The 22,122-nt window shown below is 47.7% G+C and overlaps 1 protein-coding gene across 7 annotated transcripts in view; it reads left to right on the plus strand.

Moving 5' to 3' along the window:
* The first annotated feature begins 1 nt into the window (after position 1).
* The window catches only part of UIMC1 (ubiquitin interaction motif containing 1), a 39,753-nt gene continuing 17,632 nt past the window's right edge, over positions 2-22,122 (plus strand). For 5 of the 7 annotated variants that reach the window (XM_054642876.2, XM_054642883.2, XM_054642884.2 and 2 more), the window contains exons 1-5: positions 3-366; positions 4,598-4,755; positions 12,715-12,802; positions 17,802-17,926; positions 18,271-19,428. In XM_054642876.2, coding sequence (XP_054498851.2) covers positions 4,606-4,755; positions 12,715-12,802; positions 17,802-17,926; positions 18,271-19,428 — 1,521 coding nt within the window. In that variant the 5' untranslated portion in view covers positions 3-366; positions 4,598-4,605. Of the gene's footprint in view, positions 367-4,597; positions 4,756-12,714; positions 12,803-17,801; positions 17,927-18,270; positions 19,429-22,122 lie in introns of all 7 variants that reach the window. The other 2 variants (XM_054642882.2, XM_054642878.2) reach the window with 2 other exon arrangements.

A 22,122-nucleotide genomic window follows, 5' to 3' on the forward strand; every position in this document is an offset into this window, starting at 1 on the left:
GGACATGTTGGTTGTGGGCAACGGTGTATTGCGGCAGCCCCGTGGCGGCTCGTTTTTGTGGGTGTTTAAGCGACGCAGCGCATCCTTCTCTTGAGGAAGCGGCGTCCGGGTTGATATAAAAGCGATACCACGAGCACCTTAGAACGATGTATCCGGGCCTGCTGTCCGCCAGCCACGGACATGGCGCTGCCCGCTTCAGCTCCCCGATGACCACGTGAAACGCTGCGAAGCCGCCGCCGCCATCTTGGTTGAGGGCAATGAGGCCTCCTCCGCCGCCAACTTGAGCGCGGGTGCGGGACCCGCCGACTGGGGCCGGTGCGGGAGATCAGGCGGGGAGGCCGCGGGCAACGGGGCGGCCCGGGTCCGGTGAGTACCTTGTGTCCTGCGGGGCATGCCGCTGCTGGGCCCCAGGCAGGCCGCGGGGCTCCCGGGGCTGCGAGGGAAACCCCCTCCCTCGCCCGGGGCCATTTTCCGGTCCCTGCCCCCGGGCTGACCTCCCCCAGGTATGACCTCCGGTCCCCGCCCGCGGCGGCCCGGGACTGGCCCCCAGCGCTGTCCTCTAGGGAAGGGACACCTCCCGTCTCCCTCTAGGGGCACTTCCTCTGTCTTTTGCCTGGAGGGGACCCCGGTGCTGTCCCTGGGGATGCCCTGGGGAAGCGTCCTCCTGGACCGTCCCCTGGGGCGAGGACCCGAAAACCGGGGCTCTGCCTTGGCCGCATCCCTTGAGATCGAGGTGCTCCTGCCTCTCCTGTTCTTCTTGCCAGGCCCGGCTCCCTCCCTTTTTCCTGGGCCGCCCCTGCACGCTCCCTTCCCTTAGGTTTGCCCACCTGTGGCCGATCCCCTTCCCCAGAGCTCACCCCTCTCCCGCCTGGGAGCCCCCATGCTTCTCCCCAGCCTGTCGAGTATCCCTGACCCCATCCTTGTAAATTTCCATGCAGTGCCCGAAGGCAGCGGCTTGGGAAAGAGGAAGGACCGTGCGTGGGTTCTGGGCCGAGGGTCGCTTTCCCTCCACGTACAGGGGTGAAAAGATTTTCCTCCCCTGCGCTTGGAGGAGGGAGATGCTGCGGGCTGACTCGAGGGCGCTGGAGCAGGGAGCATCTCCCGAGAGCTCAGCAGCCTGTGCGGATGAGCCCGGCCGTGCGTGGCCTCTGCAGTGCCCTGTCCCCTCTGTGCAGAGCCAGCTCTATAAACGGATCAATCCTCTCAACAATTTCTCTCTCCCCGGGGCGCTGCCAGCCCTCGTGTCCTGCTCACAGAGCATCAGCTGGGCCCTGCGTGCGGGGTCGAGCCGAGGGTCTGGGGATGATATTTCCGTGGAAGTGTGTGGTGCTGACCCTCCTGAGCGCGGGGAGCGGCGTGCCTCTGCTTCCCGAGGTGGGGGGAGTTGTTTACAAAGCGACAGCCTGTGTCTCCAACCACTCAGGAACTCATCCGGGGATGAGAGTCATTCATTTTTTTTGGCTTGGGTTTTTCGAGCATTTTTCAAGCTGTCACAGCTTGGCAGGTCTGTAGCTGCAGTGTCAAGATTTAGAATTATTCTGTTGGTAATTGCTTTCTGATTCATCAAAATGATAGATGAGAGGGAAAATGACAAATAATCACAAGTTGGGGATCTTTAAGGATATCCCTAAAAATGTGACTGGAGAAGCGTGGCATGTGCGAGTTCCTTGTCAGGAGGTCACCTTTGCTGTCAGAGCATTTACAAAGAAATTCTCTTAAATTCGGAGTTGGAAAAAAATCTGGATAACTGCAAAATGAGTCTGCAAACTGGACTGCAAAGGTAATTTTAGATAATTCAGTCTCTGGCCTTTTTTTTTTTTGCTGGGTCTGAAAGCAGGTATCTTCCCCTCAGGCACTCACAACTATCCTTTCCAAGAGTGCTAAAAGCAAAATATGCTCAACTTCGCTTCCTGAAGAGGAGGTCTGTGCTCTGATGCGTGTTGTCTTCCCTCAGCTACACCAGCTTGTCTAATAAAAGCTATTACTGCTCTCCTACTCACAGCTTCAGACTAGCACAGCTACGAGTGATCTCTTACTTGTCTTGTTCCCTTAGTTACATTTTCAGAGACTCTCTTTGCCACAAGTCCCTTCATTTTCAGAAGCGTTGTGGGAGTTGTGTGGTTACATCTCTTACATCTCCTCTTTTCTCTCCTTTAAATGTTGAAGGTAGGTGACTCATCATAACTTCAGCTGATATTTCTCAGTGATCTCTTATTTAGCACAGAGCACCGAGGAGAAGATGTATCGCAGAGTCAGAGGAGCGATGGTGATATCAATATGGATTGAAAACAAAAAAAAAGAGGCAGCACAGCCGCTGTTTTTTGCTGTTGCTTTTGTTGTGGGGGTAAGAAGGTTTATAGGCTGCCTCTCCAAATCCTCAGCGATCCTGTGTGGGCCCTTCTGTGCTTCCTCAAGGCTTATGAGTGAGTGGTTTTCCAAAGATAAGGGAAACATTCTCCACCACCATGGATGCATTTTGTGGGGGCAGCTCACAGCAGCTGGGTGTGAGGCTTGGCTCATCTCCCTGAGCAGGGAGGGCAAAGAGACCATTTGGAGAAAAAGATAAAAAAATGGAGAACATATAGTGAGGATATTCTGACAGCACTGGAGTTCAGCTTAGCTGGAACTGAACAGCTTTGTTTTTCAGGAGCCAGTGCTTCACCAAAAGCAGTGCTTGTTTTTATTTCCCCTTCCTTTAATGGCTCCAAACTGACAGAGAGCAGGATTAAATTAGATATTAGGAAGAAATTCTTCCCTGTGAGAGTGGTGAGACACTGCACAGGTTGCCCAGAGTAGCTGTGGCTTCCCCATCCCTGGGAGCAACCAAGACCAGGCTGGACAGGGCTTGGAGCAACGTGGGATAGTGGAAGCTGCCCCTACCCATGGCAGTTTGGAGTGAGTTTGGAAGGAGGTTTTTTTTAAGGTCCCTTTCAACCCGAACCATTCTATCATTCCTCAACAGACAAACACTGGAGGACTGCAGAGGTCCTTGCAGTCACTTTGGCGCCGTGACTGCCCATTTGTGCAACCTTCTGCTTTCAGAGGGCTCAGCAAACCTTTGGTGCAAATCATGACTCACCAGGATAATCACCTTTTGTCTCTGGGCGTGTGTGTGCATGTATTTGCAGAAGGAAGGCTGCAGATCGTGGGGAGGGAGCGTGGTTATTCCTCACCTTGCTGCTCAGACTGTAGATGGAGCAATGCACTGCTGTTCTCAGCACTGATGGGGATTTGGCCTCCCTTAGTGTTTCTCTATGCAGTGGCTGTTTACAATTTTGTGGTGTTACAGAGAAGAGTTTGGCTCTATCCTGGGTGATGCAGGGTTTCTGTTGCATCTTCTCTGACTCTTATTTTAGATCCTGCACACATCTGAGCTATTTCAGTGATCTTGAAGGAAGGCAGAGTGGTTCTGGGGAAGGACACTGGTCTGGGAACCGGCCAGCTTAACTTGCATTTCCAGCTCTGCTGTTCCCTGATGTGGAACCAGGGGCTTGTTGTTCAACCTCTGTCTGCACATGTTTAATTGAACTTCAGCAGAGCTGGTCATGCTCAGCCTGCTTTGTAAGGCTCTTTTACATCACAGTTCAAGAAGCACTGAATGTTATTGTTGAGCTATCAGGCAAACATCAAGCATAGGCAGGAAAGGGTGATTTAACTCTGTGCCATCCTGCCGATCTCTTTACTGAGATCTCTTCCCAATCCTCGTCTCTGAGCTCTTTTGGATCCAGACAGCTAATGCTTGCTGTGCATCCCTCTCCATCAGTCTATGGGCTGCCAAGGGAAGGGATGCTGAAGTACCAGTTTGCATTGTGTGGGCACCTGCTCTCAATTGTTCCATGCACTCAGGTTTGCTCTAATAACACTCAGCAGGTTGCTCGCTGCTCTTTAAGTGCCTTCGTTAATGCGGATGGTCTGGGCATGTCTGGATGGAGCTCTTCCGGAGGCTGCTGCTGCTCATTGAGAAATCCACACTGCCAGATAAACCTGTTGTCTTGTTTCCAGCCTGCCTGCTGCCATTGCCTGTGTTTTCCCTGTGTCTGTAGTGCTGGAGCAGCCATGCACTGAGCTGTGCAGAAGGCAGGACAGCATCCTTGAACGAACAATGCCTTTCCCCCTGCTTTTGTCGAATACAAAAGCTGACAAAGGACTGTGCTGTGGTGGTTGCTTGGTCTGGTGTGCAAATGTCAGCTTGATCCACTGCCACAGCGTGGTTTGTTTTGGTCAAGGTGTGGGGCTGAGGAGAGGAGGTTGTGTTAGAGGGTGGCAGACCTGCCTGTGAAGTGATGCTGTGGAGGAGTTTGCTGATGGGCTTTTAGAAGAAAGCTTCATTGCTTTGGAACAAGGCATTCAGAGTGGCTTTGGTCTGTGTTGCTGTTCCCCTGAAACCCCTTTTTAGCAATCAGCTGTAATAAAGTGTTCTTAACTAGATGAGTGGTGACTGGTGCATGTGGCTCCCAGTAACACTAAATCCACCAGGCTTTGTAATAAGGTTTCAATGCCTGGGGTCTTTTGCCTAAAAATAGCAAAAAAAAAAAGTGTTAGGGGAAATCTAACTCAGAAGGAAACAAATGGCTTTTAATCTTTCCCTCTGTTTCAGAGTGAAGGATGCCGAGGAGGAAGAAGCCTGCAGAGGGCCTGGAGTCTCGAGGTCAGGATGGGGAGGAAGAGGAGGAAGAGAAGTGGAACCCAGCCAATGCCAGAAAGAAACGCAGTTTTGTGGATGCATTTATTGTTATATCCGACAGTGATGGAGAGGTCAGTGATGGGTTGGTACCCAGATCCTGGCTGGGCCCTGCTGCTGCAGGACAGTGCCAGAGCAGCCATTGCTGTCGTGCTGGGGTCAGGCTTTGCACAGAGGGTCTTGTGCTGTTCCTTTTCTTACATATGAGATGAATCAAATCCTATTTGACTAGGAAATGAATGGTGTGCTTCATGAGGGTGAGTTATGAGTCTGGGATTTGATAACCAAATCCTCTCAGAACTGAATCTGAAATGTAATTTAAAAGTAACCTTTCCTCAATCCCTTTACAAATCTTTTTTTTTTCATAATTTTTGTTTGATTGATTTCCAGCTAAACCTTAGCAACATGATTCTGTATTATGTGCAAATAGATAAGAAAATGATTCAGAACTCAGGCTTGTGAGTAGCTCAGAGACAGGCGGTGCCTGGTAAACTATTCTGAATTACAGGAGCCTGAGTTTGTAACCCAGCTCCAAAGGGTGTAAAGGTGAATGTGATGTGGGAGTGCCTGGCTAAGGCATCAAGGCTCAGCTCCCTGATCCCCAGCGTCAGCCTATGCACATCAGCATTACCCTCAAGATTGAAATGTCTGTGTTGGTTACACAGCATGAGCACGGGAACTCCTGCCTGGGGGAAACCCAGAGCCCTCAGAACCTGTGCCTGACTGAGGCACACCAGAGGAAATTATTACAATCAGTTTTTTTGCTGTGTGACTCGTACGGCTTTGCTCTGTCTTGCTGGTGATTGGGGATCCTAAGCTGCTTTTTGTAATTCCACCATTTTCAAAAGCATTTCAGTTCACTCTCAAGCTGTAGATCTTAAATCAGGTCCCTTTTGCTCCCACATCTGCAGTGTGCTGCTCTCCAATAAGGCGATTATCATGTGAGGAGGGGAAAATCACTAGAAATAAACAGTAAGAAGCTGTAGGGCAAACGATATTGGATGTTTTTTCTTCACATTGTCTGAGTTCTTTCCCATTGGGAAATTCCCTGAAAGAAATGGAACATATGGCAGTAATAGTTCAGTGGGGTTAAACCCTTAGCTCTGCAATATGCTAAGTTAACTTCAGATGTCTGCTGCATCACTGGCCTTTATTGTGAAACCTATAAGGAAAAAAGAAATCAGCAGCTATAAGAGCTGCTGCAGTACATAAAAGATCAGGACCTGTTATTGTCTGCAATTATTCATCTCAATGTGCACGTATCTGAAAAAGAGGAAACAAACGTCTCTTAAAACACATCTATAAAAAGGTTAGGCTCCTTCACTGTTCTCTAAGTTTGTCTATAAACAATAAATTCTGATGGCATAATCGGTCATATTACAGAAAAGGATATGCTCAGAGAGGCCGTTAAAGAGCCAATTAGGTTCTGTTTAAGTGACAACAGTTCAGTCAGTTGAATGAGTGGATTTATTCAGTTCAGTCTCTTTCTGTGAGTCATCAGCTTCCAGATCCAGTGCCACAGTCTCTTGTCGTGTTGTTTTCTGCAAAATCAAACGCAAAACTGATTTACTTGGGATCTCAAAAAAATAACTGCCTTCTGTAACTGTCTCGGCTCTTCTGTGTACATCAAGTTGAATTTCAATTTTGGACGTTGTAACTGTTGTTCTTGCACTGGTAAGACCTTGTTGTGTGTTCAAAAAGAGGTGTGGGAAGCTCAGATCAATAGCAATTTTAGAGAACAATATATTCTCAATTAATCTTGCATCTGTTAGGACATGGTTCCTTATGAATCAAAAGCTACAAGGACAATTTGGGCATCATTGATTCGATGGCTTTCTTCCTTGGCAGTCTCTTGGCAGGTATCTATAGAACAAGTCCCTAGTTCTGCTTCCAGACCAGCAGATCTTGTAGCAGCTGCACCTGGAAAGCCTCCAGCTTCTCACTTTTGATGATCTTTGGCAGACTGCCTCTCCCAGGAATTTTTCAGTCATGCTGGATTATCAAGCTCATCCATGTTATTTTGCCAAGTTCCCTTTCTTTGCTCATGTCTATGCTGTGGCATCTGCAGAGCTGCATCAGAAAAAAGTTTTCTGGACGTGAGGCTTTCTGATCTCAGCTATATATAATCCTGGATTCGGGGAGCACTTCTCTTTTTTTGGAAATGGTCAGACAAAATAAGAACAGTCTCTCTGAAGGCAGAGGAGATGACCTTCTTTGTGCAGACTGTGTCTCTGAAAATGCAGACATGCCGAATGAGTAGAGTGGTTCCCTCTCCCTTGGCTGTTTAATCCCACTGGGAATTGGTTGCCTGTGCCAGAAGATGGATGTTCATTCACAAATACACAATATTTCAAGTAGTGCCCAACAATGCTCTCTCTGAGCATAAGAATTCCTGGTCTTCTGAACCTCATGCTTGCATTGGGCTGTTGGTTTGATCCCTGAAGCCATGTCTTCAAGATGATTGTTCCTCAGCACAGAGCCTGGCCAAGCATGAACTCTGAGCACAGCCCAAAAGTTGTGCTGACCTGTTAGACTGATCTGCAGCCTTTAGTGCAGTTGATGCTCACATGCTGCTGATCTGGTCTGGGACCTTTTGGAAGGGTCTTTTGCCTGGATAGATCCTTTGGGAGCTTTGAGAGTACCTGCCTGCATTTACAAAGTTGGCATCAAGTCTCACAAGCTCTTTCTGCCAGATCCATCATCTCTGCCAGCCCTCAGGGAACATATGACAAGACTCCAGGGTGATGGTGCCATCTATTTCTGCATGGCCTGTCTTCCCTTCAGTGTGGAACATCCCTTTGCCTGAGTGTTCCTGTGTTTGGAGATGCTCACAGTCGGGATAATCAGCAGCATGTGTTGATGTTCCAGATCAGATTTTGGCTGTGGTGCAGAGGGAGGTGTGTTTAGGCATTGGCTAATACCCAGCCACTGCCCTGTTTCCATCATCTGTGACAGTGGACACTCACCTCAGGACCAGGCATGGCTGAGGGACATGTTGCTGTGGAGAGGATGGCACTGGAAATGTCACAGCCAGGATGGCAGTGCCCACCTGTCATAGTTGAATCCCATCCAGCAGCTAAGTACCAGGCAGTTGCTTGCTCACTCCCACCCCATGGCAAGGAAGAGAATCGTGGGGAAAAAAGTAAATCTCGTGGGTTGAGATAAGAACAGCTTAATAATTGAAACAAGATAAAATATAATAATACTATTAATAATCCTAATGATAATATCAAGAATAATTGTAATGAAAAGAAGGGAGAGAGGAACTGCTTTTCATCAGAAACTGTAGTGATAGGACAAGGAGGAATGGGTTCAAACTGAAAGGGGAGAAATTTAGGTTAGATACATGGAAGAAATTCTTTACTGTGAGGGTTGTGCAGCACTAGAACAGGATGCCCAGAGAGGCTGTGGATGCCTCATCCCTGGCAGTGTTCAAGGCCAGGCAGTGAGCAACCCAGTCTTGTGGGAAGTGTGCAGGACAGGAGGGTTGGAATGAGATAATCTTTAACATTCCTTCCAACCCAAACCTTTCCACGATTCTCTGAGTAAAACCCAAGAGAAACCAGTGCCACAATGCAGTTGCTCACCACCCACTGACCAATGCCCATCCAGTCCCTGAGCAGCAGTCGGTGTCTCCCAGCCAATTCCCCCCTGTTCATACTCTGGGCATGAGGTTCTGTGCTGTGGAATATCCCTTTGCCCACTTCCCCCAGCTCCTTATGCACCTGCTCACTGTCAGAGCACAGGAAACTGAAAAGTCCTTGATTTAGAGCAAGCACTGCTTGGCACCAACTAAACCATTGGTGTGCCATCAACATTATTCTTGTACTAAATCCAAAACAGTGCTGCACCAGCTACTAGGAATAAAAATAACTTAATCCCAGGACACCAGCTCACACCAGTGACCACTGGAGTGAAGCAGAGCCACGTGGGAGTTTGCTGCAGTGCCCTGCTGTCTCCATGAGCTCTGCTGCTGCCAAGGGACCCAGTGCCTCCGTCTCCCTGAGGACAATGCAAGAATGAGTTGGTTCTGGAGGAGGCTTCATGGCTCTGCTGAGCTCACTTGCTGAAAATCAGATTGATCTGAATCCAGGCTCCTCACAGCCCAGTAAAAGTCCTTTTTCCTACAGAGACCTCTCTCCCTTTGTCAGGAACTGCATATCCTGGCATGAGCCCCGTTGTGTCTTGTTGTTCATCTTCACTTCCAGCAGGTTTGTTCTAATGAGCTGAAAGAGCAAAGCTGAAACAGATTCTGAACTGAAGTCAGAGACTAATAAAGTAGGGTGTGATATTAATTTCAGCAGCAGCCTTGGCAAGAGCCAAACATGGTAATTCCAACATCTAATTGGCTTTTAAAAATAAATTAGTCTGGTTTTCATCTGCATATTTCCCATGCAGGATGTGTGCTGTTTGGCTGTGCCCTATTGTTAGATGGTCCCAACTGCTGTTGAGCAGTAAAATTACCCAGACCTTTTGACTTTGCAGTCTGCACTGTTAGGGGTGGAGACATTCTGCTGTAGCCTTTTCTTCCCTGAGTCAGTAGAAGCTGATTTCTGTGGTTTATCATGTGGATTTGAGGGAGCAGGATGTGGGATGCTGGCTACTGGCTTCCATTTATGGGCTTTTAGAAATGAGTGGAGCTGTATCTGTTTCTGCTGGCAGAGTCAGGTTCTCTTAAGTATGTGCAAAAGCATTTTTAAAATGGGAATTTGATTTCCTGCTGTCTGGTGAAACCAAGCAGGTTACGAAAACAAGGAAGAATAATAGTGGCTGCCTTCCACTAAATGTGTGGAAGACTTTGGAAACCTGTCTATTTCTTCATCTGTGTACAATGCTGACAGTGAAATTGCTCATAAGAGAGCATCATAAATTAAAGTGCAGAGCCTGACACACAGGAAGAGAATTCGGGTTCCTTCTGGCCGTTATGCCTTGAATTGACAGCAGAGGAGGAGGGGTGCTCTCCTGGCTGGCACTGAGCAGAGGTGTGCAGTGCCTACCTCACCTCCACTATAATAATTAGTTTCCTTTGGAAGATATGTGTATTGGAGATGACCTTGTAACTAAGAGTATTGGCCGCAGTTTGGGAATATTTTAATTGATTAAGATTATTTTTGGACTAGTGATCTTATTAGAAAGGCAGTTGGTAGAGAGGCCCCTTGAGTTCCTATTATCCTTGTAGATAGATGAGCATTAAAAGGTTGGGTCAGGAGGAGCAAGCCCTGTTGTCTTCTCTGAATTTTCTTGGCCCCTTCTGTTTCTACCATCCCTGCCTGCATTTATGCAGAGCACTCTGGGGCCTGTGGGGCTCTCTCCCAGCAGAGGTACAAACAGCCATAAATCCTAATTAAAAGGTATGTTTTATTTTCTGAGTTTAAAACTAAAAAAGATTTAAGAATTCTTGGAATTGAGATGTGTGTATATATTTTGGCCCATCAGGATTAATTGGATTTGCTTCAGCGGTTCACTGTACCGTGGCTGTTCAGTAGAACGCTGCTGAGCAATTTAAACATCTTTCTCGAATGCATGAGGTTCCTACAACAATGTGTCCTGCAATAATTTTGCTCCTGCCACTGATGTAAACGTTGAGATTGTTCAGGGCCAGCACGGGGAACCGAGGCACGTACTTGGCTGTGCAGCGGATCCGGGCAGCACATCCGGCGCTCTGCTCCCCTCAGAAGCCCTGGAGGTGTTGGAGCCCCACGTTGTGCCCTGGTGTGTGTTGTGAGTGTGTCTCTGTGCACAGAGCAGGCACTCCCAGCCTGCCATGGAAAGTTTGGTGTGCTCATAAATCACATCCGTGCCCTGGAAGAGAGCTGCAGATGAGAGTGTCAGGGTTGACCTTCCAGCAAGTGCAGGAGTGATGAGGGGAAGATTGATGCCTAGAGAGAAGAGCTGGGGATTTACAGAGCCTGTTAGGATTAAATTGCCCCTGCTTTAAGCTGGGCTGGGTTTAGCATTGTTAGGCAGGGTTTTGGGGGAGGGCAGGAGAGCTATTGCTGAACCTCCTCCAGCATATAATCCTAGTGCAATCCTGGTGTGATCCCACAGGCTGTTCCCCATCCCCTGAGGTGGGAGCAGCCCATGAGGTCAGCGTGGGGCTGCTGCTGCAGACCAAGGCAGGGCAGTTTGGGGTGGGAGATCCCATGGTTTATGGAAAACTGTGGGGAGGGGCACTATGCCAGTGCCCTGGAAAAGAGAGGATTTCACCTCCTGAGCAGGAGCTTGGGATCCATCTCTTATGAAGAGAGACTCTGGGTGTGAAGCAGCCTTTTGGAGACACAGTGGCAGCTCTTGGAAAGGGGGTACCTAAACCAGTCTGTGTGGGGAAGAGAAGGAATCACTCACAGGAAAAAACCCTTAGGCACAAGCATGAGTGTGTGTGGGCTTGCCAAGCATGATTGCTGCTGTGTTGTGAGGTGATTCTTAAGTCAGTGGAAGTGAGGAATTGTGTAGGTATTAGGGCATGTAAGAGCTGTAATGTATTAAGGTTTCAGGAAACCACCTAATAGTATGTCTTGCAAAATCTTAGTTAGATAAATAATTTAATTTGGTCTAGATAGCAACATTCCTGGATTGAAATGCTGCTAAAAGACTGTCAGTAAGAGCTGCTGATGAACAAAGGAGAGGCTCATCTGGGGGAGATGTAAAGCTGAGGCCAAGAGGATCAATATTAGGTCTGTGTGTCTTTTAACATCCTCATTAATGATCTGTAAGAGGGAGCAAGTGGTGTATATAGATTAATAAAATCTACAGATAACACTAAAGCCAGAGATGTCTTCAACAAAACTCAGCACACAGATGCAGTCTGAAAGACTTCACAGGTTCAGAAACATGGGCAAAGGACAAAAGAAATGGATGACACTCAAAAATAATCACTATATCTGTTTGTGTTAAAGTAGCCCAAGCCATGTGCCCCCCCTGAACCCTTCTCTTGGCACAGGAGGTGGAATGAGGCACAAGCATGTGGCCCATGTGTCTCCTGGGCAGCAAAACTCAATGTAGCTGCAGAGGGAGCAGTGCAAAGCCCATCCTGGGCAAGCGTGGGTCTCTGCCTGAAACACTGGATTTGATTCTAATCCTACCTGATTTAGAGAGACAAATTGGAAGGGGTCCAGTGCCAGCCTTGGGTAATGTGTGTGCCCTTGCCTAAGCCGTTGGGACAGCAACTTCCAGAAATTTGTGTTATTTAAGCCTGTGCCCATTTGTGCTGCAATCCTTGTGCTTAAAGCAGCACACATTTAAGTTGTTCGTGGGAGTATTGTTCCAGGGAGCCTTGAGACAACAAGTTTCTCAAGTATTCAAGTCTCAAAAAATGGAATACTTGTGGGCAATACTGGCCAAAGAAGCTGTGGATGCCCCTCAGATGTTCAAGGCCAGGTTGGATGGGACTCTGAGCACCCTGATCTCGTGGAAGGTGCCCTTGCCCAAGGCAGAGTTGCAATGAGATGATCTTCTAAGTCTCTTCCAACTCAAACCATTCTTTGATTCTATGAATACAATGAGAGAATAGCATGAGGAAGAAATACAGCTGGCCCTGCTGCCCTTGGGGTGCATTGGTGTGGGTCTCTGAAAATGGCCAGGGATTCTGGTTTGGATCACCTGAAATTGCCTGGGCATAGTACTAGAGGCTGCATGGCAGGAAACAGTCCTGGCTTGCAGGTGTGTGATGCTCAGTTATAAAAAGGTTCTGTTTTTCTCTTTTGAGTGCTTACAAATATCAATGTTTTAGCAAGGCCAAACAAATTCTCTCTAAAATCATGGGTAGCAGGTGCAGTGCATGGTGGTGACTGGCATGAAGTCTATTGTCTCTCCTACTTCTCTGTTTATGTCAGTCTGTAACTCTTTTTGCTCGTTATGCTTATCACACAGCTTTTAATAGTTACAGAATGTGTTTGAATTACGTTTGAAATTCAAATTTCACTCAAATAGACGCTTGTTCTTGAACCAGTGTTTGTGTCTGAGTAGTTGGGGGGAGGGGGCTGGTAGTATTTCTTACATATTGCATACACTCACCATGTTCTTTTCCATTGCAGCAGGAGTCAAAGGAAGAGAGTGGCTTGCAAAAGAAGAGAACAAAGCAGCTGGATGGAACAAAGTTTGCTGCTAAAAGAAAAATTGCACGTACGTCTCGACTGTGGGGCTGGGGAAGTTGTCGGGTGCTGAGCAGCTTCTGCTCTTTGTGTTAGAGATTATTTCCCTTGCAGAAATGCTGTGACATGGCTGGGGATGCAGAAAAGACCCTTCACAGGGCTAATTTTGCACTTCCAAAATACGCATGCGAGGGTGTTGGTACCTCACCGCGTTCAAAGCTGTCTGAGGCTGATGTGAAAGCGCCGTCAGTCACAAACTGTGTTCCTGTCCAGGCCCCTCTGCTCCTGTCTGTCCCTGAAACATCACAGTGCTCTGACCCGACAGCTGCCGCTCAGGAAGGATCTGAGTCGCAGCTGACAGTTCTCTGAAATCATCAGCTCGCAGTGTGGGGGCAGCCAGAGCACCAGCAGCGTTGGGCATCATAAGGAAGGGTGTTAAGGGATTTACTTGATGTAATTTTGCTGTTACATAAAGTGTTGGCGCACCCTTGTCACAGCGCTGTATGCAGTTCTGGCCTCTGCATAGCAAGGACACAGTGGTGCACCCAGAGAAGGGCAGCACAAGTCATGGAGGGGTAGAACAGCTGCCTGGTGAGGAGAGTCTGGAAAGCTTAGGGCTGCTTTGTTAGGAGAGAACAGTGGGATCAAAGTTCCCATCGGGAAGGTAATGCCTCAGCTGAGCACAGAGCTGTTGTTTACCAGCTCCTGGGGTGTATCAGTGGAAATAGCAAAAAATAGATGGGTTTAAAATGGGTGAAGGACACTAATGCTTCACACAGCATGGGGTGAACTCCTGGATGTTTGTGTCACAGGAGGTTATGGAGAGATCAATATCAACAGCTTTAATAAGGGATTAAATGCATTCATGAACAATAAGTCTGTGAACAGATGCTAAAGGCTGGGATGTTCCTGCTCATATTCTGATGTACAGGCAGAAGGGCCCACTGAGCATGGCCACCATACCTCTGCTCCCTGTACAGCCCCACATGTTACAGCTGCCAGGCCCCAGAGGGTCCCCACTCGTGTTCCTGTGCTCTGCAGGCAGTGGTCCATCCAGCACATAAAATTCAGAAGTTTTTAGAATGGGAGAGATGCTGCCTCCTGCAAAACCCAAAGCAATCACTGAACAAAATGGAGCACACCAGTGCTCTGCAAGCAACAGCAGTTGGGCTTGTCAGTCCTCACAGGGCTTGTGTGAATTAAATTGTTTTTAATAGAGGCCTAAGGCCATAGCACAGAACAGCCCAGCTCTTTGTGGGAGCTGCAACCCACTGTGCGTGTCAGTGTTGAGCAAGTAAGATAGCAAAGTCAGAGATGGGAAAAGAGTTCTTTTTCTCATTCTTCTTTTTCTCCCAAAGGAAACAGAGCACCAAATTAAAGCTGAAACCCCCCCTTGGAGATGCCACTAAAATGTGACCAAGCATATGGTGCTAAGAGCAGGGATCTGCTGAAGTTGGATGTCCTCGTTGCATCATTGAACATGTAGGGTTTCAGGAGCTGGTGCTGTGCAAAAGGTGTTCAGCGTGCTCCAGAAAATCCACAGGAGACAGGGCCAGCTCTCCAGACGTTGTGTAACAGAGGAGCTCTGATGTGTTTTTAGATGTTGAAATTATTAATAATAGTTTTTCTTTTCCTGGGGCACAAGCTGCCTTTTTTGTTGCTTAGTGTGCTCGTCTGAGTTTGGGGGTGCCTGGCGCCGCACAGAGAGCAGGGGCTTATTTAAGCACGTGTGATGGTGGGGCTGTTCTCATTTGTGGGAAGCTATAATTAGACTTTTGGTGTTTGCTTTTAGGCAAATTAAGATTTGAAGTAGTAATTATTTTTCCCAGTGTCTTTAAATAAATTCTTTGAATTGCGAGGCAAATTGGTCTTTTGTAAAGATTGGGTGCTTCTGGGTAGAGCAAGTTCTTTCTCCTCAAAACTGGAAAATTTCGGATATTGGCAGGCACTCGTTATAAAGCGTATCCTCCCTTTTTTGCTTTGTTGTGGTTTTATTCATTTTAACCTAGAGCCATAACTAAAATATATCTGTGACGTTTCATCCTGACAGGATAAATGGAAATACAAAACCTAAAGAAGTCTCTCTCTTTTTCCAGAGGAAGTCAGTGCTTTAAAGCACATTTGAATGTTTTTACTGTAATTGCACTTCGGATATGTAAAAATACTGAGATCCCGCATTTCTGTTATTTTTGAGTAAATCTCTTATTAGTAAGTGTTATAACTACAACTAGTGGGGTTTTGCATCTAATTCACTTTGCAAATGTCAAAATGGAACATAAATCGCTTTGCAAATTGCCGTATTAGCATTTAAAAAGGCTCTGAAATGGTTTAATTTGTTTAGGGCTGCCGTATCTTAAAAACAGTTTCTCTCTGACCCCTCCTTCCCATCTGCGGATCTCTTGGATGCCCTGGTCCCCAGAGAGGCGCTGGGATTTCCCGCCGCGTTGGGATGGACCTGTGATGAGAGGATTTTGGAGTGTGAGATTCCCAATGCCGGTGCTTCCCTCGGGAATGGGCTCCTGCAAGGCAGGCGAGTGATGAGTGTGAGCTGAGCATCGCTCCAGATGGAGAGGGGTCGTTTCTCCTGGGATCTGTGGAGCCCCCACCACAAGCTCTGAGCTCTCTCCCCAGCTCTGTTTGCACACAGTGGTCGGGGGGCTAACACAGCACTCTGGGTTTCTAATCATCATAAATTATGACGGCTGCAATCAGCATCAAGTTTAATAAAACACATGGTGCTGAGAAGTGATCAGTCCTGGAGCATGAAATACTGTCAGCTTCACTTAAAGCAGATCAGGTCTGCTGGAAGACATGAGCAGAGCTGCTCTTTGCTCTCCCCACAGTAATGCCAGGTGGATTTTAAACTCGAGTTTTCCCCATCTCCAGAGCACCTACTCAACTGGAACGGTGCACTAAGTGCATCTTGTTTGTCACTGGTTTCTTTGCCAGAGGCAGCATTTGTCTGGCACATTCCCTGTCCCCAGAGGGGAAATTGCTGTGCCAGGGAGGGAGAAGAAAACAAAATGTACAGCAGTAACTCGCCAAAAAATGTTTCTTTTTATTAAGCTTCATGGATGTTGATAGCCTGAACTGGCAAATGTTCAGGCCCCTGTTGAAGCACGTGGAAAGTCGTGTGTTGCAGGGTGCCGATCATGTGCACCAGTTTTCCTGCACATGTCTGAGTTTACAGGATCTAGCCTGATTGCTGCGATGGTTTAGGCAGGAAAACAAATCAGCATACACTTTCTGAATGCTTGGAAGGTGTTTAGTGTTATGGGAAAAGAAAAGTCTGTATGTAGCACTAAGTAGTATGGTCTGGATGACACGGTGGTGGTTGGTCAAAGGTTGGACTCAATCTCAGTGGTGTTTTCCAACCTAATTGACTCTGTGATATGCTGCTTAATGCTGCTGTTCTTGGGGCTGGGAGCTTTCTCCATACACTGGACTGTGCTTTCCATTAAAGAATGGTTGTTTTTTTTTTTTTTGCCCTGGTCCCTCCTGGCTGTAACATCATTGAGTGACTTTGTCCAAGGACAAAAGATCCCCACGAGCCCTGAAAGCGCTGCAGTCTGCTTTCCCTTCAACCCCTTTCTTAATTTTCAAAGGAATTACCCCCCACCCCACCCCAAACCAACAATCTGAAGCTAAGTGCTGTTGTAGTAGGACACATAAAGGAATCTGAAGGTAATCAGTCCAAAAATGCTTCAGAATCCTGTTTGGGTGGGGGAGCAGGAGGCTGCCATCATCCAGGAGCTGGGGGAAGGGCAGAGCTGTGCTCTGTGGATGCTCCTGCTTGCAGCAGTGCTGTCATGGACAGGCTGCAGTATGGCCAGAGCACGGCTGCTGCACGGCTGTGTTTGGGAGAGGATGGGATAGAAAATGGGAGCCTGCAACTTGTGAATGCAGCTTTATCCAGGGCAACGCCTGTCTCTGGAGCTGGCTGCAGTGAAGGCATGTTTAGTGCCTGGGCAGCCTCCCTGCTCAAGTGGCATGTCTTAAAGATGTTGTAGCCGTCGGAGAGCGCAAGCCTTTGCTTCATGCATGAGATGGCGCATGCAGGATTCTGCCTGGAGGAGGGAGCGGGTTCTGAAGGAAATCTGTCAATTTGTTTCGAGTGAGAAGATGTATTTTTTCAGCTCCTGAGAGTGCTGTTGAGTTGTTTTTCAAGCTGCACTCCATTCTGCAGGCATTGTATATTTTAAGCAGAGTGAAAGTGTTGGATTGAATCTCAGTAAATAAGTGTTTTCCAAAGTAACTAACTGCTTTGTTTCTACATAGCCAGTCTAGACTTTTGGTTTGATTGGAGCGAGGAATATTTCAGGAATAAATTTTCTGCTGAAATAGCAGTTAAAACTGTAGGAAACCTGTTTCCCATGCATGACTGACTTAGTGATGCAGTAGAGTGGTGATGTGAGCAGAAGGGGGTTGTATGCATGTGAAATATCCTCTATAATACCACCAAGCAAGTAACATTATCCTCCACAGAGCTTTCCACCTGAGGCTCGGGGTGAAAAACATGTAGCTCTTTTTCTCTTGATAGGTCTCCTGTGGTGTTGCAGGTATCTGTGTCAGAAGACAGTGAGTTGTGCTGCTCAGTTAGTAAAAAAGTCTCTTAAAGATGTGTTGTTTACCCTGCTTTGCTGCTGAGCCTAGCCAATACAAAAATGAGCACACTTCAAAAATCTGTCCTTTTCCTCTCTCCTTGAACATGCATTCTGCAGCTGCAGTGTGTGTTGTTTGATGGCAAATAAAATGTCATGTTGCAGTTAATATACTCGGGGAATGGGAGCTTAGATTGCTGCAGAAACCTGAGGTGAAGTTCCTGACCTGAGTTACCTTTCTCATTTAGTGTTGCCTGCTCCAGTTTTGTTGACACCTTTTCAGGACAGCTGAGGTTTAGATGATTTTCTCTGCATTCCTCCTGGGAAGGTGGGGCTCTCACCCATTTCTTCCTACATGCTGGATATTCACTGAGTGTTTACATACACCTGCAGCTGTGACTTGACATTATCCTGTTTCTTCTGCTGTAGAGATGACTGAAGAGGAACAATTTGCACTGGCCCTGAAAATGAGTGAGCAAGAGGCTAGACAAGTGAACTGTCAGGAAGAGGAAGAGGAGGAGCTCTTGAGGAAGGCCATTGCTGAGAGCCTTAGTGTAAGTGCACTTCTGTGAAGAGGCTCACCAGCGTTCTTTAGCAACGTTGCTGTCTGTGCTTGCTTTACCATGCTGCAAAAGAAAGTTTTACTGGGGGACATAGATATTCCCAGCACAAACTGGAATGACAGCAGCTGCAGAGTAGTTGCTTTGTACTGTTCCTAGTACAAAGAGAGGAACATGAAGTCTAACCCCAGCTGTCCCTATTTTGGGGTACTGAGTTCTGATTTGGGATAGGGGGATCTGCAGTCCATGGCATGGCTGCCAGTGTGCTGGGGGAGCCCTTGGTTGTGCTGTGCTGATAGAGAACACATCTGTAGGAGAGTGAACCTTTTGTTTTTCAGAGCTGTCAGCCCTCAGACTCGTCGACTGCATCTCCTCATCTGTCAGTGGAAGCACTAGATTCACGGGGCCAAAGCCAGCCTGCTGAGAAAGAAGGCTCTGAGCTCCTGGGAGGCCTGGCATTCTGCCCTGACACCCCTCCCTCTGACTGCAGCTCCCACTCACAGAGCTCCAGAGCTGATGGGAATGGACAGATGGATGTCGCCCGGAGCCCCTTGGTAGTGTTGAGGAGGTTGAGCCAGGAAATCATTGAAAGCTCACTAGTATCCAGCATAATCGTGTCTCCGGGGAAGGGCCAGCCTGTGACAAGGTCAAGTGAAAAGTCTTCCTCACCAGCAAAAAGTGATTCGAGTAACATGTTACCCAGCACTCTGGGAGGGGACTTCATGTCTTTGAGTCCCACCTTTGGCAAGGTGGCTTCAGGAGGCTCCTGGCGACTCACACCTCGGAGACTGTTCAACAGCCCCTCCAGCTCTTCTGAAGCAGCTGGCCACGAACCAAAAGAGCAGTTCCTGCCCTGCACTGGCCATTCTGCAGGAGAAGATGGTGCTGGGAGCTCAGCCACTCCACTCTGGAAGAGCAGGACCACAGAACAGTGTGCCAGCCCCAGGGGGAGTGGTGGAGGAGCAGGTACCAAACACAGCTCACAGCCTGGGCACACTGCCAAGGGCTGTGTTTCCACAGAGCAAGCAGAGCAGAATGAGGGGTCTGGCAGTACCCCAGATCTTTGCATGCTGACTGTGGAGGAGAAGCACAAACAGGAGGAGGCAAGAAACACAGTGCACTATTACTGGGGCATCCCCTTCTGCCCCAAAGGGGTGGACCCCAACCAGTACACCAAAGTCATCTTGTGTCAGCTGGAGGTTTACCAGAAGAGCCTGAAGCAGGCTCAGAGGCAGCTGTTGCATAAGAAGGAGTTTGGTAACCCGGTTGTGCCCAGTCCTTCCTTGAGCCACAATGAGCTTGGGAAAGGAGAAGAGATAGGCAGGGAGAATGGGGTTGCTGATGGTACAGAAGATGGAGACACAGAGGGACAAGAGTCTGAAAACATCACCTGGCTCCACCCTTCAAAGAGGAGGGAGGCAGAGAGTCCAGGGCACAGCCTGGAAGAAGAGAAGAACTCCACATCTGATGATGAACCGACCACCAGCTACTGCCAGGTAAGAGCTTTGTCACTGAGCAGAGGTTGAGCAGCCATGCCCTTCTGTCCTTTTTATGGTTCAGTCCCTTCTGCAAAGCAGGCACTGCTATTTAATGCCCCTCTTAAATTTAGGGACTTCCTCCCCCAGCCACACAGGTTACTGTGGGAAGGAGAGAATGTACAGGCTGACACCCAGCTCTCACAAGACAGGGGCCATTGAGCAGCCTGGCAGTCATCATTAATGCTCCAGAGAGTGACACATCCAACTGATCCTTCTCAGAAGGGTGCAGCCTGGCAGTGTGCCAAAGCAGAGGACACAGAGGTGATGCTGACCACCACCAGCTCTGGTTTGTAAACCTGTGGCTGTGTGGGGAGCTCTTGGTTTCTCTTTGCAGACAGGGATGTGGGTTTGTCCTTGCAGCACAGCCTTTCCTGTTTGTTCCTCCATGCTTATCTGCATCCATAAGTGCTTCACTTTTGGAAGCGCTCTTCTCCCTCGTGGCTGGGAGAGTCTCTGTGTGGTCACAGGCATCTTCTGCCTGCCCTGGTGATCTTTCACCGCAGTGGTGCTCCCTGTCCTTGTCCTGGTGTTGGGCACCTTCTCTCAGGCTCGGGTGTGTTAGACACTAGGTGTCAGCCTCTGTCTCTGTCAGGGCTCTCCTGCTGGAGCGGAAGGCAGCTTTCTGTCACTGCTAAGTTTAAACAGATTGCTAGTCAGATGAAGTATTTATTACTGCTGTATTTTAGGTTTGTGTCAGCCTTTTCCAACCCTCATTTTTCATAATGACTTCACTCCCGGATCATTGTATAACTTTATCTTCTCTATGACTGAAGCCTTGGCTCTGTTGTTCCTGTTTTCAAGTGTATTTGATCATTTACCCTGGTGTTAGAAAGATACTTAACTTGTTTTGTGATATTTATATTCTGTCTTGTAATATTGAACACTTAGGAAAAACGTCATGTCTGCATTTTCTGGTTGCAGAAAAAGAGCAGAGCAGCCTGTGCTGAAATGTGACTTTTCATGACAGTGCTTTGGCTTGGGTTTAGCAGATGGAGATTTAAGCAAGCCTTAGAGGTGATCTGCAGAGGAAAGGAACTGACTTGTGCCCTTTTTCATTTCCTTAGGATAGATACAAAAGACCTGAGAGGTTCTTAAAGCAAACTGCACTTTTTTTTCTGTAGCTTTTCCTCTGGAAATGAAGGTGTCATTATGCTGGAAGATTGGGGTGACTAGAGGTCTTTGGATGTGTACTCTAAAGCCCTTGGGAAGCTACAGCAGCTGGGAAGGGCATGAACTTTTAATCAGTACTGAAAATTGTGTGGTATTTTTTAAAATATTATCTGTTTAATGCTAATACCTAATTAATTCTTGGGGAGAAAAGAGGTTTTAGTGGTGCCGAGTGGTAACTTGTAACCTACTCCTCTTGACCATGGGAGCTTCTGATATTTTCAAGGTGAAAAAATAAAGGAGGGGGAGCAGATTTTACAATTTCAACCCTAGCCCAAAATTTTCCAGTCTTTTATTTACACAAGAGAAAATATTTTCTAAATGCCTTTTCATCTGCTTTATCACACCCAGCATGAGAGGCAGCTCCTTTCTCTCGCCTCTCTGTGCAGTCGCACACTGAGGCCAGAGCAGGTGATTTACTTGCAAAATCAATATGTTTGATGTTTGCTTGTGCCTTGTCTCCATTTTTTTTTCCCTCTATCAAATACAATTCCACTGGCAGTGACAAAGGAGGGGCCCAGAGCTGTCATGTCTCCACCTTGCTGCATCTCTTGGAGACCCTTTGCTGCCTGTGCTGCCCTGGGGCTCCCCCAGTGCCACCAGGGCTGCTCTGCTGGTGGGGCTGGTGGGAGATCGTGGGCTGTGCTGAGTGTAGAAACCATCCTTGAGGACTTAAAACTGTCCTTGAAAAAGGACAGGGCCTCATGCCACGTGTGAAATGAAGGTGCAAACGATGTGCTTGAGGGAGGCTGCCTGTATTCCTGCCCTGAAACCCTCACCTGCAATGGGCACAGACCTTCCACCCTGGCAGCAGTCAACTCCTTCCACTGCCTCCTACAGCCAGAGGTTGTTTGCACAGAGCAAATCCTGGTTGTCAGGAGATCTCACAGCCTCTGAACCTGCACTAACAAACTTCAGTGCTAATAGAATCAATTTTTTCAGAGCCTTTCAGATAAGGTTAGGGAACTCTTGGTGTTTAAAAGATTCAGAGGGAAAAGATCCAATTCTGGAGATTTAGAGTCTGGTGACCTGAATTAGTGCCATATTTTATAACAGATGTACATGGGAAAACAGAAACATGGATGAGTGTTCGTGACCAGGGCAGAGGCGTTGTTAAGAAATGCACAATTCAGGACAAAGACAAATAAAAATAAAAGAGGAGGTGTGGTATGTTATGTTAATGATGAGCTAGGCTGTAAAGAAGTAAAGAAAGTGTAGATAAAATGGGATACTTGGGGGTTGGAGTCATATTAGGGAAATTTGACAGGAGAGGCCTTGATTTGGAACTTGCTGGGGAAGTATATCCAGGAGTGGAGCTGATCGAAGTTGAAACCTTTTGGTGGAAATCAAGCTCACAGCATTTGATAGACTCAAGGAAGGGGGAGGAAAACTCCTTGGGTTTCTTTGAGACCTAGCATGAGAAATTGTAGGCCTGAGTGCAAGGACTGCTAATAAACCGTTGTAATTCCACCTGATTAGAGGATG

This window comes from Agelaius phoeniceus, chromosome 15, assembly GCF_051311805.1.
Source record: "Agelaius phoeniceus isolate bAgePho1 chromosome 15, bAgePho1.hap1, whole genome shotgun sequence".
NCBI classification, from domain to species: domain Eukaryota; kingdom Metazoa; phylum Chordata; class Aves; order Passeriformes; family Icteridae; genus Agelaius; species Agelaius phoeniceus.